Below are 13351 nucleotides of genomic sequence, written 5' to 3' on the forward strand. Positions count from 1 at the left end.
GGGGTGGATTCTGGGTTTGCAGCTGGAGGTGGAGTGCATGGAAGAGCCTAATCACCTTGATGTGGACCTGGAGACCCGGATCCCTGTCATCAATAAGGTGGATGGTACTTTGCTGGTGGGTGAGGATGCCCCTCGCCGGGCTGAACTGGAGATGTGGTTACAGGGTCATCCAGAGTTCGCTGTCGATCCCCGATTTCTAGCGGTGAGTGGCAGTTCCATCCAGCAAGATCTAAAGTCATTCCCTTGGTATTTAAGCTGTCTGAGAGGGCAGAAGCATGCCATAGTATGTCATTTTTTTCTGCGTCTGTCAAATACTATAATACTCAGTCTTCCTAACTCACAGAGTTGTTGTGAGGATCAAAATAAAATAATGTTAAAGCACTTATTAAACTAAATACTAGGCAGATATTTATTATTGAACTATTATATAACCACCTAATTTTGGGGGGGAGAGATCTGCTAAAAGCCTTTTTCCAGTAGGACTAATCCTTTATTTATTCATGCAATAAGCATTTGTTGTCAAACTAAATACTAGTACCTTAATAATTACTCCGGGGAGATTTTTCTAGGATAACTAATACTTTTCTATTTCAGTATATGGAGGATCGCAGAAAACAGAAGTGGCAGAGATGTAAAAAAAATAATAAGGCAGAATTGAACTGTTTGGGAATGGAACCAGTACAGATGGCTAACTCTAGGAATGGGAAAAAGGTGAGTGAGACTGAGGCATTACTGCTCTGTTCCCACATTAGATGTGACTGGAGAACTAATTTTGTGTTCTGTTACTTACCTTTGGACCAGTGTATGCAAAAATATACGTCAGTCCACCAGTCGGGAAACTAGAGTCATTTCTTACTGGTATTTTTACAGCTCTTGGCATCATCGTATATAGAAGAGCATAAAATTCTAAAAAGTAACTTTAGCACTTTAAGCATATTAAAACATAAAGATTAGTAAGAAGTAAAAAGTAACTTTAGCACTTTAAGCATATTAAAACATAAAGATTAGTAAGAAGTGTTGGAACAGTCAAGGCCTTCTCTGACCGGCTAAGGGATTTTTGGCAGATCCTTTAAATTTCTCAGTTTGTACATCTTGAAAAGTTGAGGGTATAGCACCAGCTAATCTCTTAAGAGTTTTATGATGCTGTACATTTTAGAAGTGACGTGGGACATACCAAGGACTAGTCATAGTCATAGCGTTTCCCAATGTGGAGGAAGTTGAGAATCACTGATAACACCAGTAACGGAAAAAGGACAGGAAAACATGTTTTGTAGTTTATAATAATAACTTTGGTTATTCCATTATTTTCAACTGTACTTAGGCTTTTATCCCAGTTTTAGGCCATTTGGTAGACGAGGTACCCATAATCCTTTGCACCAAAATCTGACTGTAAAAGTTTCTCTTTGTTATGTTTGCCTTACTTTGGTCAATAGTTGTCTTTTTTAAACATACTAAATCAGGGTTTTGTAAGCAGTCATTTAAAATGATTAGCATTTATGGGGCACCTGGGTGTCTCAGACGGTTGGGCTTCGCCTTTGGCTTGGGTCATGGTCTCAGCGTTCTGGGATCGAGCCCCACATCTGGTTCCCTGCTTTGTAGAGAGCCTTCTGCTCCCTCTCCCTCTGTCTGCTACTCCCCCTGCTTATGTTCTCTCTCCGTCAAATAAAACCTTAAAAAAAAAATGATTAGCACTTATCATCTACCATTGGACCTTTTATATTCATCTTTACACATTATATAATATATATATATGTAAAACCACATGTATGTCTTTAACAAAATTTATTTCCAAATAGACAATATATATCTTCTGCATTTAACAAATTGAGATTGTTACTTTGCACATTATAGTTATTTGTGAGGTGCATTTATGAGGCTTATTATGTTTACATTGTGGAAGTGGTTTCATATAAATACTATTACCATAGAAGAATATTTTAACTTTTCCTCATATCCTCCATGGGACCAAGAGTATAATAAGCAGAGTGGTTGATATGGGAGGCTGATGGCTGGAAGGCTGGTATCTTCTCTGTCTTGAACTTAACATTATAGAGGAGCCTATAAAAAAGGGTTTTCTTCCAGTATTACCTATTTTTCTCTCAAGTATTTTGCTACTTTTTAATAGTCAGTTGATAAATCTAAGAAAGAAAAGATCCTAGGGCATCACAAAATCATAATATGACTATTACAGGATTTTTTTAAAAAGACTTATTTGAGAGAGAGGGAGAGTGGGAGCGGGGGGAGGGATAGAGGGGGAAAGCATCTCAAGCAGACTCTGTTCTTGAGCCCACAGCCCATTAGAGGGCTTGATCTCACGATCCTGAGATCACAACCTGATCCAAAACCGAGAGCTGGATACTTAACTGACTGTGCCACCCAGGCACCCCAGTATGGAATTCTTAATGCAGACAGAATTAATGGTGTATTATTACTGGTACCTGCAGGAGTTTAGGTGCTGTTATTGTTATAGTTTAAAAGTACAAATACAGTGTTCTGAGATGTTTCTTTTTCCAAATCGAGAAGGTATATTCACATGTCAGGTATTAAGCTTAGATTGGTAAATAGCATCCAGAGACATGGTTACCAAATGTCTGAGTTTCATGCCTTGGTACCCAGTATTATACTTAGGTCTAGCAAAGCAGAGGCACTAGAGTAGTAAGTTCCAGCTTCAGTATACTTAGTCAAAATTTACAGCCAGAATATTCAGAGGTGCGTGGGTGGCTCAGTCCAGTTAATGCCTAACTCTTGATTTTAGCTCAGGTATTGATCTCAGAGTCATGAGTTTGAACCCTGTGTTGGGCTCACACTGGGTGTGGAGTCTGCTTGAGATTCTCTTTCTCTCCCCCCTGCCCCTCCCTGCCTGCTTGGATTCTCTCTCTCTAAAAAATAAAAATAAAAAAATTTACAGACAGAACATTTAGAAGCTTAAGATTTAACAGATATATTTTTTTTTAATCAGTGTGCAAAAACACTTTATTAAGTTTCGTGAGGAGCTACCCACAATCTTTTTGTTGTTCTAGACATCCAGAAAGAAGTCTTAACCTGACTTGTCTTTAGTTTACCACACTCTGCTGTGCTGTAATAGTTTTGTAAATGTCAATATAGTGTTGGGCTTCATATGGTAAGATCATGTGAACAACCTGCCATCAGTAAAGTATACTGTGCAAATACTGATTCATTCACTGGCTTGCCCAGTCTCCTTGTTAACAAAGGTAAGCATCTGTGAAATGACTGGATGGAGTAAAGGTACAATGTAGTCATGGAAAAAAGCAAAACTCTGGTTCACATAAATGTCAGTATCAATCTCCATTTTAGCTTTAGCTGGAATGTTTCCAACAGTAAAATCCAGTATTTCCTCTTCCTATTGACTATGTTTGCTTTGTTCATCCTAAAGATATTCAATGAAAAAGCACTTGCAAGCTAGGATTCTATTGTCTTCTAGTTTGCTTTTTTCCTTTCTTTGTTTTTACTATCTTCTGCTCCTTCCTCCTAGGGTCACCATGCTGAAACTGTGTTCAACCGGGTTTTGCCAGGGCCTTTTACACCAGACAGCAGCAAGAAGCGGGCCCGCAGAATGCGACCAGACCTTTCAAAGATGATGGCCCTGATGCAGGGCGGAGGCACTGGGGCCCTATCTCTGCATAATACCTTCCAACACAGCAGTAGTGGCCTGCAGTCTGTGTCATCCCTGGGTCACAGCAGTGCCACTTCTGCATCTTTGCCTTTTATGCCGTTTGTGATGGGTGGTGCAGCATCATCCCCCCATGTAGACTCCAGCACCATGCTTCATCACCACCACCACCACCCCCACCCCCACCATCACCACCATCACCATCCAGGCCTCAGAGCCCCTGGCTACCCTTCTTCACCAGCCACTACCACCTCTGGTACTGCCTTGAGGTTGCCACCACTGCAACCTGAGGAAGACGAGGACGATGAGGATGAAGATGATGATGATTTATCTCAGGGCTATGATAGCTCAGAAAGGGACTTCTCACTCATTGATGATCCTATGATGCCAGCCAACTCAGACTCAAGCGAAGATGCTGATGACTGAAGCCCCAGCATGGTCCCCATTGCTTGGGTGGCTGCTCTATTTTCAATTACTCTGGCCCTTGGACTATGGAAAAGTGGGAGGGGCAGGGGAGATGTGGGGAGACCCAGGACTCCAGGAGGTGAAAAGGAAAAAGAAAACTTGTACCTGATTGCTTCCAAATTTGAGAGGATTGGGTGGGCAGGGGGAACTCCTAAAATAATACATGACCACTTCCTCATTTCTGGGGAAGGAAAGGAGACTAGAGCAGCTGATGTGCTCACCCCTCCCTAAACCCCTCCATTAACCACAGACTATGTAGCGCTGGCCCTAGCCTCTGGCAGAGCCTGTTCCTGGCCGAACTGTGGATACAGCTGGAGGGTCAGGAACTGTTACCTTCCTTCCCCTTGGCATTAATAAATTTAAGTTAATCCTTTTCCACTCTTCCCTTGTATATTTGCTAAAATCCAATATAAAGGTTAATTTTGAATTCCTAATGGGTAATCTCAATACTACATTCCTAAAGCTCATTATTGTAAATGCAGTTACCTTGGATAGGACAGACAAGTCATCTGTACTCCCATTAAAGGATATATAAGTGTAGTCCATCCAGCTTGCTAAAGGCAAGGGAATTGTGTAAGAGGAGGCAAATGTTCGAGATTCAAACTCCCAAGTTCTCGGAAGAAATGAGAAGGAAGAATTTCTTCAAGGAACCATGTACATTTTGTTTGGAATTAACCGAAATAACGGTACTTTGGGGGTAGCCATAAGAATGTTATCAGTTAATGAACTTTGGCAAGGGGAGAGACTGGAAGGAACGGTGTCAAGACTTGGACGGGGGGCCGGCGGTGGGGGGGGGGGGGGAGTGACGGGCAGACTGGGTTGCGTGAAGCCCCTCAAGCAATTTGTTTCCTAAGACTCCTCCCCTGCCATCCCAGCGCTCAGATGAAGCCTGGGCATTTTATTTCCCTTTCTGAGGCAAATAGTTCTGTGGACTTTTTCTCCCTGGTTAGTGCTCGCTCTGTCCTCGCCACCAAGATCCTTACAGTCCTGGAGCAGCAGCAGCTCTTGCTTCCCTACCATGTAGAAGCGGAACGCACCCGAAGTTCCCACTCCCATCCCCACGCCAAATCCCGCTCTTTCCGCTTCCCCCTCATTTGTCGGTGGGTGGGGCCGTTGCAGCGGCGCGCGGGTGCTTGTGTGGGGCGGGGCAGACACGGCAGGCCTCCCGCCTCCTTCACAGTGCCCAGCCGCCGCCTCGGCCTGAAATCCGAGCTCCTGGAAACCGCAGTAAGGCTGAGAGTAGGGGCGGGCGGAACGTCACGTGACGACGTCTCGCGTGCGGCTGTTGCTAAGTTGACAAGAAAACCCCGCGAAAATCTACACACTTTTTGTGTTGCACGTTTTGTTGATTTCCCCCACTGTCTTTCTTCCTCTCGAACCCTTAACCTCCCGAGAGAGGTTTAAAAAAACAAAACAAAACAAAACAAAAATCCCCCAAACGCTATCGGGACCCGGAAGCGGAAAGGGCTTCTTTGAGGTCGATACTTCCGGGTCACTGGGAGAGTGCGGGATTCCGGGGCCGAGAGCGGGTGGCGGATCCGGGACCTCGCGTGATTCTCGGAACCCGGGTAGGAGCGGCGTCTGTGGCTATGGCTGTGACTCTGGACAAAGACGCTTATTACCGGCGAGTGAAGAGACTGTACAGCAATTGGCGGGTGAGATAGATCCCGTAATTTTTCCCTAGGGAGCCCCCTTCTGCCATCCCATAATAACCCAATTTCTCGGCGCCCTTTTTTCCTTTTCCGTCGGGAATTCCCGGGTCCAGTGTCGTGCCCCTTTAGTTGCTGCAGGACCATTCACCGCAGGCCGCCCCCAGCGCCGCCCCGGAACAGGGAATCCCCCGCAATCACTCTGCCCTGCGGCCACCACCATCTTCCCCGCGTGCTGGCCCCCGTCATGCATAACAGCCTCCTCTCACAGCCTCTTCCCGCCCCAGAAGAGGCATCATCCTTCCCTCCCACTCTGTGATCACGTCTTGCCGCCCCCCTCCTGCAGTGTTAATACACACCCACGCACTCGCTCTGTCCTTCCAGAATCAGAGTACTGCGCCCCAGGTCCCGCCAGAATTACAACCTCCTTCGTAAAGGGTGGATGGAGGGGCTGGTAGGATGTGAATCGGATTTTCGTATTTATCATTTGCGGGGCTTGTGCTGGAGTTTAAGAAAAAAAAAACTAACTAATCACGCGCAACCGTCTCATGTTCTAGGCCCTGCCGCGGGTAGCACAGAAACCTAATGCTGAAAACCTGCAAGCTTTAGTAATGCAAAAACGATGTGATGCCTAAAACCTGGTTAGTTTTCCTCCTCCATAGAGTATCCAGGGCACGTGTTGAGAAGACGTGTTGCAGTCCCCAGTATTTTAAAGTTGGGGTAATCTTGCCGCTTGAAAGACGTCCGGGGTTAAAATTTATTTTTACGATAGTAATTTATCAATTCATATATTTGATTGCCTCCTGTGGTGCAGGCTGTGCTGTCTAGCTTAAGTCTGGCCTCTGAACTCTGTCATCCAGGGAAACTAAAACTAATAAAGACTTTTAAAACCTGAAAAACGTCCTGACAAAAATGATCAGTTCTGATTTCAGCATTGTAAATTGCCTTTCAAAGAGACTCTCTACTAAAAACCAAGCTATTGAAATTGGTGAGTTCACTGCCATTCATATTAAAGGTTCATGTGTCTGTTTCATCTTTTGAAGATAAATGCATTAGATAACTGAAAATAAAATTGATTCTTTGTTGCATTTTATGAAAAGGAAAAATAAGGACTTTATACAGATAAATACTGAGGATAAGTTTTAATTTAAAAATTTTGTACTGGTTAATTTCTAATGAATATTTCACAGTTTCTTTCCCTATTAAATTTTTACATTTTTTTCCTGTTACATTTTTACATTTTAACATAATCCACGTTAGAAAAATTCTTTCTAAAAGCTGCATTATTTTCTAAAGGTTAATAAGTACAAATGTACACTAATCAGAAGCCCTCTCTTCTACCCCCAGACCCTGAAATTATGCATCTTTGATGTGGAGGTTGTTTCTACTTACGGTGATTCAGTTAATCAAGTTATTCTTCATCTTCTCTAGACCATTCACAAAAGCTGAGTTAATTTAGAGCTCAGAGTTCCCTTACATGATAGATAAATACAAAACATGAGACTAGGAAACACTTGAGGCCCGAAGACAGTTTAGCAAAATTAATATTAAATGACAGTCTTTAAATCCAGGGAAGTTAAATTATTGGCCCTAATTTTTTGTTTCTCAAAAATCATTAAAATTTATCTGGGCCCTCCTACTTACATCATTTGAAGGGTATGTTAGATGATAATGGTATTTGAGTTATGAGCAAGATCCATATAAAATGTACTCACTAGCAAAATTTGTGGCTAATTATTATGAAATATTACTTGAGTAAACTTTCTGCTCTCTTGATAACTATGCCCAGAGCCCACCTGTAGAATTTCTTTCTGCATGCACAGCTTTTCCAGGTTACAGACTTCTGTTCTGATCTGCTTAAGTATAGATCATGGTTGTCTAGGGTATGAGATAAATTCTGTTTCCTTATTCTCTGCACTGTAGCAGAAAGTGGAATATATAGGTGCATAATACAGTTATTTTTTACACTTTCTCCTTTTTTAATAGAAAACTAGCATTGAAATAAGGGAATAACTTGAAGTTAGCTGTATAAGTTCCAAGCTTTGCATTGTTAGCACCCATCTTCAAAGAACTATCCATTATGACAAAAATTCACAAACTAGAGAATAAGTTGGGTGCCATATCTACTTTTTAGTTTTAGATACCTGCAAGCATAAGGTTTTCAGAACTGTGTGGTTGTGTGGTAGCTCCAACTCTCTTCAGCCTCACAGGGCAGAAGAAAACCAAAAAATTAGCCTTGTTTTGTTTTTTAAATAAGAACAGGAGTTAATGTGACTCCTATCTCACTTATCTGCAGATTGAGTTTGGGTCAGATACATATTGTGAGGCTATTGCAAGTACTTTCCCTTTTTTTAAAGATTTTATGTATTTGAGTGAGGGCACATGGGCATGAGTGAGGGGAGAGGGAGAGACAGAATCTCAGACTCCATGCCCTGGGCAGAGCTTGTCTCCTGGCTTAGTCTCACAACCCTGAGATCATGACCTGAGCCAAAATAAAGTCAGACACTTGACTGAATGAGCCACCTAGGCGTCCCAGTAAGATATTACTTCTTAATTAACAATTTTCATAACTTATGTCCTAAAAGTAGTTGTAGCATCACATACTTGTGTTTGAATAGAAATTTCTAAAACATCAATGAGAAATAGTGTCATTCGAGAGATGAGAAAAAAGGCTCAGTCAAAAATCAGGAGATCTCTATAGTGACCAGAAGTTATTGCTGTCTTATGACTATACCTGGATGTTTGAGTCTGTTCCAGTCCTGCCTCTTATTTTTTAAATTAGAACTGCTGCAAGCAGAAAGGGTTTGTGGTGCGCCTGTCCATTCTGTTAGAAAACTCCAGGTGGTAGTAGTAGGTCATGAGAGTGTGCTATGGGCTTCTCTGGCCTCTTAACTGAGCCTTATTCAGGGCTCTCAGCCTTCTCAGCATTGTCATCATTTTTAACCAGGTATTATGATTAGTACTGCATAGGGTATGAGGTGAAGGAGGTTAGTCATCATTCTGCAGTTCCAGGTTTTTTTTTTTTTTTTTAAGATTTTTTTTTTTTTTTTTAGTTTGACAGCACAAGCGGGGGGAGGGGTAGAGAGAGAGGGAGGAGCAGACTCCGCTGAGCAGGGAGCCTGATGTGGGGCTCCATCCCAGCACCCAGGATCATGACCTGAGCAGATGCCTAACCGACTGAGCCATCCAGATGCCCCAAGTTCCAGCTTTTTGAGAACCAGTGGAAGCAATATCCAGGCATACCTATTTGAGACCTACCTCTTGGTGCATCTTGCTATGAGTAAACCTCGACTTTGGTCATTTGTCTTCTATCCCAAAAGAATTCTGTGAACTGTCAGAATTTGCAGCTGTTTTGAAAAGGAATGCTGATCCAATGCATTCATTCATGTGTCGGTCAGAATTGAAATGGTGGGTGGCTTTTACCCTAAAAAGTTTGTGCCCGTGGAGAAAACTATATGCTGTAGTGTCAGTGCTTCTCTCAGTTACTGGTTTCTGACTCAGCTGTTTTTGTCATGGACGAGTTTCGTGTTCTGGATTGCTCTCCAAAGCTAGGCAGTTACTATCTGTGGCTGAGGAAGGTTCTTTAAAATACAGGCAGTACCCAGAATACTTTGAGCAAAGGTAATGGGTTACTTCTACCCATCTCCATTCTTCATGGCTCTTTTATCTTGAGGTAGAGACAGGTTTAAGCAATGCACTGGTCTCTTGACTTCAGGAAGAGAAGGGCTAAATGGAAGTAAATGCCTGGGCAGGTTGGGATTCATTTATTCTTGCATGCCCAACTTTTATAGTCTACTCTGGTTATCCACTTTCTTATTTTCATTTTTTATCCCTGTATACCATCACACTTAGTCTAACTTCTCTACTTTCTTAATACTTTCTAAATCTCTTCCTCACACATGGATATGAAAAGCTTCCAACATACAGAAAAGTAAAAGAATTTTATAGTGAACACCTGTGTACTCACCACCTAGGTTAACAATTAACATTTTATTATACTTGCTTTATCACATATCCACCCCCTTGATAAGTTTTTTTCACAACTTTTATTAAAATCAGTAGTCAGGGGGCGCCTGGGTGGCTCAGTGGGTTAAGCCTCTACCTTCAGCTCAGATTATGATCTCAGGGTCCTGGGTTCGAGCCCCGCATTGGGATCTCTGCTCAGCAGGGAGCCTGCTTTTCCCTCTCTCTATGCCTGCCTCTCTGCCTACTTGTGATCTCCCTCTCTCTGTGTCAAATAAATAAAATCTTTAAAAAAAAAAAAAATCAGAGGGCACCTGGATGGCTCAGTGGGTTAAAGCCTCTGCCTTCAGCTCAGGTCATGATCTCAGGGTCCTGGGATTGAGCCCCGCATCGGGCTCTCTGCTCAGCAGGGAGCCTGCTTCCCCCTCTCTCTCTGCTGCCTCTCTGCCTACGTGTGATCTCTCTCTCTCTCTCTCTGTCAAATAAAATCTTTAAAAAAATTTTTTAAAAATCAGTAGTCCGTTTACATTTTTATGCTCATGTAGATGAAGTTAATAGAGTATAATTTCCTTTTCTCTACAGTTTTTCATTTTTCCTGATGCTAATGATTGCCCAAAGTTTTCTCCTTTTTTAAATATCCCTAGTCCCAATTTTTCCTGCAGTTCTGTCATAAATGTTATCTATCTTTTGTTTTAAAATTCTCACACTTGTCAGGTGTTTTATTAATTCTGTGGTTTGTTTTTCTTTTTTTTAAAGATTTTATTTATTTATTTGACAGATCACAAGTAGGCAGAGAGGCAGGCAGAGAGAGGGAAGGGGAAGCAGCCTCCCCGCTGAGCAGAAAGCCGGATGTGGGGCTTGATCCCATGACTCTGAGATCATGACCTGAGCCAAAGGCAGAGGCCTAACCCACTGAGCCACCCAGGTGTCCCTAATTCTGTGTTTTTTTAACCACCAACACCATTCCCTTCCTGCAGCCTTACATCATATTGTTCTGTCTGTGCAGGTTGTACTCCAGGCCCATTGAACTTGGGGTTTTCCAATGTTGGGTCCACTATGTCTTACAACCCTTGTCTTGATTTGTTTTTTCTTTGTTAAAGTATTTCCTCTAAGAGCTTCTTGAGAAAGGATATAGAGAATATATGTTTCCTGAGCTGTTGTGTGTCTTAAAAAGTTTTACTGTCTTCACTTTTGATTAGGAATATAGCTCAGTGAGAATAAAATTCAAGGTTGATAATCTCTCAGAATTCAGCTCAGAATTTTGAAGCTATTGTTTGTCAGTCTTCAGACTTTTTTCAGTATTGTTTTTCAGAAGGCAGATGGGTCTCTTTCCTGTTCCAATGTATATGGCCTGTTCTCTCTGAAACATTTAGAATCATCTCTTCATCCCTTGGGTTTTGAAATGTCACTGCCTTGGTAGGAGTCTTTTTTTTTTCCAACCTCCTTGCATTGAGTTGGGAAGTAGGGGGCCCATTTAGTCTCAGGACTCAGTGCCCCTCAATGGTAGAATTGTTCATTGTTGGTTACTTTCTTTGCTCCATTTCCTCAGTGGTCTCTTTCTTTCCCCTGAAATTCCCATTCAGGAGGTTTAGGTCTCTTGGCTTGAGTTTGTTCATTATTTTTCGGTTTTATTTCCTATTTCTTTGTCTTCCATTTGCAGTATTATTTCTTTATTTTCCCACTTTCTGTTGAATTTTTAAAAAATTTTTCAGCTATTTTTAATTTCTAGTTCTTTCATGTCCTCTTGTTGTTGTCTCATGGATGTGCTGTATTTATTTATTTTATAGGAGGTGTTTTAATTTTTATCTTCTGTCCTCTGTCCTTTCTGTTTCCTCTGAGTTTCCTTGCTTTCTCTTTTATGTGTTGGAGACTTCACGGAAACCAAAATAAGGCTCATCTGTATTAAGAATAAGACCATAACTGGGACGCCTGGGTGGCTCAGTTGTTAAGCGCCTGCCTTTGGCTCAGGTCATGATCCTGCAGCGATTGAACCCCACATCTGAGCTCACTGCCCTGTGGGGAGCCTGCTTCTTCCTTTCCCATTGCCTGCTGCTCCCCCCACTTGTGCCTGCCCTCCCGCATGCGCAAGTGCTCTCTGTCTGTGTGACAAGTATGTAAATAAGATCTTTTTTTTTTTTTTAAGATTTTATTTATTTATTTGACAGAGAGAGATCACAAGTAGACAGAGAGGCAAGCAGAGAGAGAAAGGAGGAAGCAGGCTCCCTGCTGAGCAGAGAGCCCGATGCGGGACTCGATCCCAGGACCCTGAGATCATGACCTGAGCCGAAGGCAGCGGCTCAACCCACTGAGCCACCCAGGCGCCCTGTAAATAAGATCTTAAAAAAAAAAAAAAAAAAAAAGATTAAGACCATAACAAACTGTTGGCAGCTCTGTATGAATGGGGCCTCTCAACTAGTTAGGGGTGACTGTAGAGTGAATAGGCTTGCTTTTATTTATTTATTTGATAGAGATCTCAAGTAGGGGGAGAGGCAGGCAGAGAGAGAGAGAGAGGAGGAGGAGGCCAGGCTCCCCGCTGAGCAGAGAGCCCGATGTGGGGCTCGATCCCAGGACCCCGGGACCATGACCTGAGCTGAAGGCAGAGGCTTTAACCCACTGGGCCACCCAGGCGCCCCAAGTCTGTAGACTTTTTGAGCCTGTTTTTGCAGAGGCATTAGGTGTTGTCTCAGGACTTCCAAGAATCCTGGGTGGAGATTAAGTAGATTGGGGTATTGTCCCTCTCTTAAGCTTACTGACCAGACTTTCTGTAGTCCTGAACTCATCCAAGTACAATGTACCCTATTCCCTTTCCCTGATACATGGTGCCTCCTAAGTTCTGAGCTCACTGGGGCTCTTTGAGATATGCATTTCTACTGATACCTTACCAGTGAGAATGCTTGTCAGGCATTCTTGGGGTGTCATTACCACAGCTCTGCTTAGTCAATTCCCACTCTTTGTCCTCTTTTCATCTTCCAAAAAACTGTTGATCTCTTTAAACCTAAATATATTCAAAAAGGATACTTTCCATCACTATGATTGAAAATACTGTCACTTTCCAAAAATAAAAAGTAGCTGTTAAAAAATAAAGATAATGTAAGTGCAACAGCGTTACTAAATTGTAGCAGGTGTTAAGGACTAGCATTAAAAATATAATCTTTTTAAAGAAAATTTTATTTTTTAAGTTTTTATTTTAATTCCAGTATAGTTAACATAGTTATTATATTAGTTTCAGATGTATAATATAGTGACTCAGTGCTTCTGTATGTTAACTCTGCTCTTCAAGGTAAGTGCACTCTTCATCCTCATCACCTATTTTACCCATCCCCCCCAGCCACTTCCCCTCTGGTAACTATCAGTTTGTTCTCTATAGTTAAGAGTCTAGGGGAGGAACGCCTGGGTGGCTCAGTTGGTTAGGCGGCTGCCTTCGGCTCAGGTCATGATCCCAGCGGCCTGGGATCGAGTCCCACATCGGGCTCCTTGCTCAGCGGTGAGCCTGCTTCTCCCTCTGCCTCTGCCTGCCACTCTGTCTGCCTGTGCTCTCTCTCTCTGACAAATAAATAAATAAAATCTTTTAAAAACAGAGTCTAGGGGAGCCTGGGTGGCTCAGTCAGTTAAGCAGCTGCCTTTGGCTCAAGTCATGATCTCA

The 13351-nt window shown here is 42.5% G+C and overlaps 2 protein-coding genes across 7 annotated transcripts in view; both read left to right on the forward strand.

The window, feature by feature from the left end:
• Positions 1-4470, forward strand: part of CHD8 (chromodomain helicase DNA binding protein 8) — a 63019-nt gene extending 58549 nt beyond the window's left edge. For 5 of the 6 annotated variants that reach the window (XM_047739263.1, XM_047739266.1, XM_047739269.1 and 2 more), the window contains exons 36-38: positions 23-202; positions 595-711; positions 3494-4470. In XM_047739263.1, the coding sequence (XP_047595219.1) occupies positions 23-202; positions 595-711; positions 3494-4057 (861 nt within the window). In that variant the 3' untranslated portion in view covers positions 4058-4470. The remainder of the gene's footprint in view (positions 1-22; positions 203-594; positions 712-3493) is intronic. The other variant, XM_047739267.1, reaches the window with a different exon arrangement.
• A 1104-nt stretch (positions 4471-5574) lies between these two features.
• Positions 5575-13351, forward strand: part of SUPT16H (SPT16 homolog, facilitates chromatin remodeling subunit) — a 38971-nt gene continuing 31194 nt past the window's right edge. The window contains exon 1 of the mRNA XM_047739270.1: positions 5575-5751. Coding sequence (XP_047595226.1) covers positions 5686-5751 — 66 coding nt within the window. The 5' untranslated portion in view covers positions 5575-5685. The remainder of the gene's footprint in view (positions 5752-13351) is intronic.

This window comes from Lutra lutra, chromosome 7, assembly GCF_902655055.1.
Source record: "Lutra lutra chromosome 7, mLutLut1.2, whole genome shotgun sequence".
Classification (NCBI taxonomy): Eukaryota; Metazoa; Chordata; class Mammalia; order Carnivora; family Mustelidae; genus Lutra; species Lutra lutra.